The 3,404-nt window shown below is 48.8% G+C and overlaps 1 protein-coding gene across 1 annotated transcript; it reads right to left on the bottom strand.

Moving 5' to 3' along the window:
* Positions 1-360: 360 nt before the first annotated feature.
* TEOVI_000808200 (serine/threonine-protein kinase, putative) lies at positions 361-3,180 on the bottom strand (the record flags this gene model as incomplete). The annotated part of the gene is made up of 1 exon (XM_067223167.1): positions 361-3,180. The coding sequence occupies one exon, from the start codon at positions 3,178-3,180 to the stop codon at positions 361-363; it is 2,820 nt and encodes a 939-aa protein (XP_067079268.1).
* Between the last annotated feature and the right edge of the window lie 224 nt (positions 3,181-3,404).

Below are 3,404 nucleotides of genomic sequence, written 5' to 3'. Positions count from 1 at the left end.
ATATATATATATATATATATAAACTTTGGAACTTCACGCACATATGAGGATGCTCACACACATTTGGCACCCACTGAGACCATCGCCTACCGAAAACCTGCACGCCTTCCTCCAAAAGTTCGCTTTGTTTTGCTTCCCCCTCAACAGACCCGTTCCCCTTTAGCACAGAAACGACCACTTCGTTTAAGTTAATTATGGTGAATGCACCGTGGAAACAATGAAGAAAAAAGAGCCACGCCAAAACAATAAAAGAACCAACTAATCTGAAAGGCATATATATATATATATATATATATATATATGGTTTATATACGTATACTTATCGGAAATTCCAAGACCCTGCTTCGCTCGAAAAGTTCCCTAAGCGGTAAAGGAAGGAGTAACAGTTTGTGAAGGAGTCGACAGGGAAAGGACTGCAGCCTCATAAAGAGAGAGAAGCACCATAAACTGATCCACTCTCAAGCGCTTCGTAGGTTCTAGTTCTAGAAGACCAGCTATCAGTCTCTGCATATGCAGCAGTTCTTGTGAATGTCTCGGCAGCGTGGGCATTACAGCTGCCCGTTCAGCAGCCTTTACGTAACAGTTTTGTGTGTGGTCCACATCAGACCGGCACTTTGGGTTTTGGCATGGAGGATACAACCGCCGAGAGTACATCAGTTCGTATAATGTCGCCCCAAGGCTGTAACAATCGGTGGCGCGGCTACACATTTTGTGTTTGAGCGCGCGAAGGTCCATATAATCGTAGGTGCCAATAGCCCCCTTTACTCTATCACTATTTTTTGGCCCCACTATGCGACAATTACCAAAGTCACTCAGATAAAAAATATATGGGCCGGGAACTGAATCACTCTGTGACCATAGTGCTGCCGGCTCCGTGGCCGGTCGACCTGAGGAGCCCAGTTGCGTCCCCGTCCCTAATGTACATTGCGTTTGTTCATATTGCTGTTGGGAATACTCTTGGGAGCACATACTTTTGCGTCTGTAAAGGATATTACTTGGCTTAACATCAAGATGCAAGATCCCAAATTCGTGCATTGCTTGCAGTACCGTACCAACGCAAAAGCCAACGTCCCTGACGGCATCTGTGTTATGAGGAAAGTTTTCCAGGTCCCCATCGCACAAATCTGTTACAAGAAATATGGTTGCATCACACCGCATCGTATCCTCCGTGGTTATGGTCAAAAACCGCGGTAATCTCACACTTTCACCTTGTTTACCCCCATCCAAACTCCCGTTCACGTCACTGTTTGACCATTTCTCTCCGTATTCATCTTCCCTTCCATCAGGTAGTATTCGTTGCGCCTGACACAACTGTTCCCCCTGTGGGACAAGTGATCCTTGCCATTTCACGGAGATTGCGACATCGGGAGGAAGACACTCTTGGCCCTGCACAAAGAAGGCACTATGGAGTGGAAGAACGTATGGGACTCCGTGCTTTCCCAAAAAGCGCATGACGACGACTTCGCGCAAAGTAGAAAGTGCATCGCTAACGCTGCCTCGACTCTGCAAACTTAAAGGACACGACTTCACAGCGACAACATCTCCTCTCAACGTACGGCAACGCCATACGAACCCAAAACTACCCTCGCCAACATATTCAACATCCTTGAACGCACCCCAGAACACTCCTTCTTCAAGACAGTATTTTTTTGAAATGACGTGTTCCACTGCCTCATAAAACGATTCACGAGTAAAGGTTGTGTGAAATAACGGACGCAACTCTTCTACAAGACGAGTATCTCTCAAAGTGCTGAATTCGTGATCCACCGGCGTACTTTCACTCACTGCTTCCGCACTACTGACCTTCATTGTGCTCGACATAACGGAGAAGCTATTCAAATCAACGGGTTTACACCGTTCAGTAGGAAAAAGGAGATCCAATATACTACCCGTTGGTGAAAATGTTTCTTTCCATTGGGGACATGTTGATGGTTTTGGCTCCGGCGTGTGGTTTTCAGGGGAAGGCAAATCCTCGGCGAGGCAATCGCGCGGACCTCCTCCATTCGCCGTGGCGGTGACGAGTTGGGCTGCCCCTGTCGCTGGTGTCTCTGCTCTGCTGCTACTATCACTATCACTGTCATCAACAAGGATGTATTCTCTGCCACCACTACTGGCACATGAGCAATAGCTTTGGCACGTCGCAAAAAGATGATCATCAGAAAATGCAATGGACGATTGTTGCGTGGAAGGTAGAGGCGGTAGTGGTGACGCCGTATTTGCTGCAGCTCCTCGAAGGGTGACTTTTGTGGTGTGGTCTTCATCAGACGATGCATAGCTATCATCACAAATAGTGTAGTTGCTTGTAGATGAACTTCCTCCGCGCGGACCCGTTCCATGGGCACGTAGAGGTTCTTTGCGCTCGCGAGGCGTTTGGTCAAGCACCCCTGAAGCGGCATACCGACACTGGTTTTCTCGAAGCTGTTCACCGCGGGTGAATGATGGTGCATTATGCTCTCCCCTGGCAGTAGACCAAGTGCCGTGCGATTCCTCTGACCTCCCCGGAAAATATGACGTCGTACATAGCGCATCCTCAGCATCGTCGACGTCTTCGAAGGAAATACAATGCCCTTTCGAGGGCTTGGTGAGTCTTGTGGTTGTTATATGCCGGACAGGGGCAGCTAAATGGCGGTCGACTGTGGTGGAAGTGGCACTACCCACACCCTTCACCCAGCCCATTTTGCCATATGCAGGACTAATCCCAGTGTTGGCGACTAAAGCGTTACTGCAACCAAAACTACCGCTACTCCCCTCTTCCTCACGTGCTGAGAGGCGCTCTGCCACATACGCGATGGGGCGGGGTGAAGTATTAGAGTTTTGAGCGGTACCCCTGCAATCTCTGAACCGGTGATGTGAGGTCATCATAGCACCCCAGCCGTCCACACATGACCCCATGCGATGAGGCATGAACCTCGATACTGAAGGAGTTCCGGCCCCAATTACTGATGGTCGCACATTATGGGAGGATACAACACCGCTTCCACCTGCTGCAGCTCCTACTGATATTGCTATTTCTGGATTTGACAGAAGTGACTCCCTACCCGACACCTCATTCGGTACGGCTTCATTGTCGTCACTGCAACTGATACTCCAGCTGCGTTCACGATTCCGTTTGGTTTGACGTAATCCCATCGAGGAGTTCGCTGTTGAGGTACCCCCCTGTGGTCGTCTGATTTCACTCATTATCCTACAAATACCGCCCTTGACTTATTAATAGTTGGTCACCTCCTCCTTACTTTCACTTTTCCACTGAGGCTCCTTACCCACAGGTGATGAAACTTATAATAAGGGTAAGGAAGAACATGGGATAGCGGCAACAACATTAAAAATGTTGCGAAAGTAAAAAAAAAAAAGGACGGTGCGCAGTGGACGGCTCTCCGCTTACACGAGTTCGCCCACGGGCAACG

Source organism: Trypanosoma equiperdum (assembly GCF_001457755.1).
Source record: "Trypanosoma equiperdum strain OVI genome assembly, contig: ctg_1781, whole genome shotgun sequence".
NCBI lineage: Eukaryota > Euglenozoa > Kinetoplastea > Trypanosomatida > Trypanosomatidae > Trypanosoma > Trypanosoma equiperdum.
The sequence above is the reverse complement of the archived record's forward strand: the minus strand, read 5'-3'. Positions and strand labels throughout refer to the sequence as shown.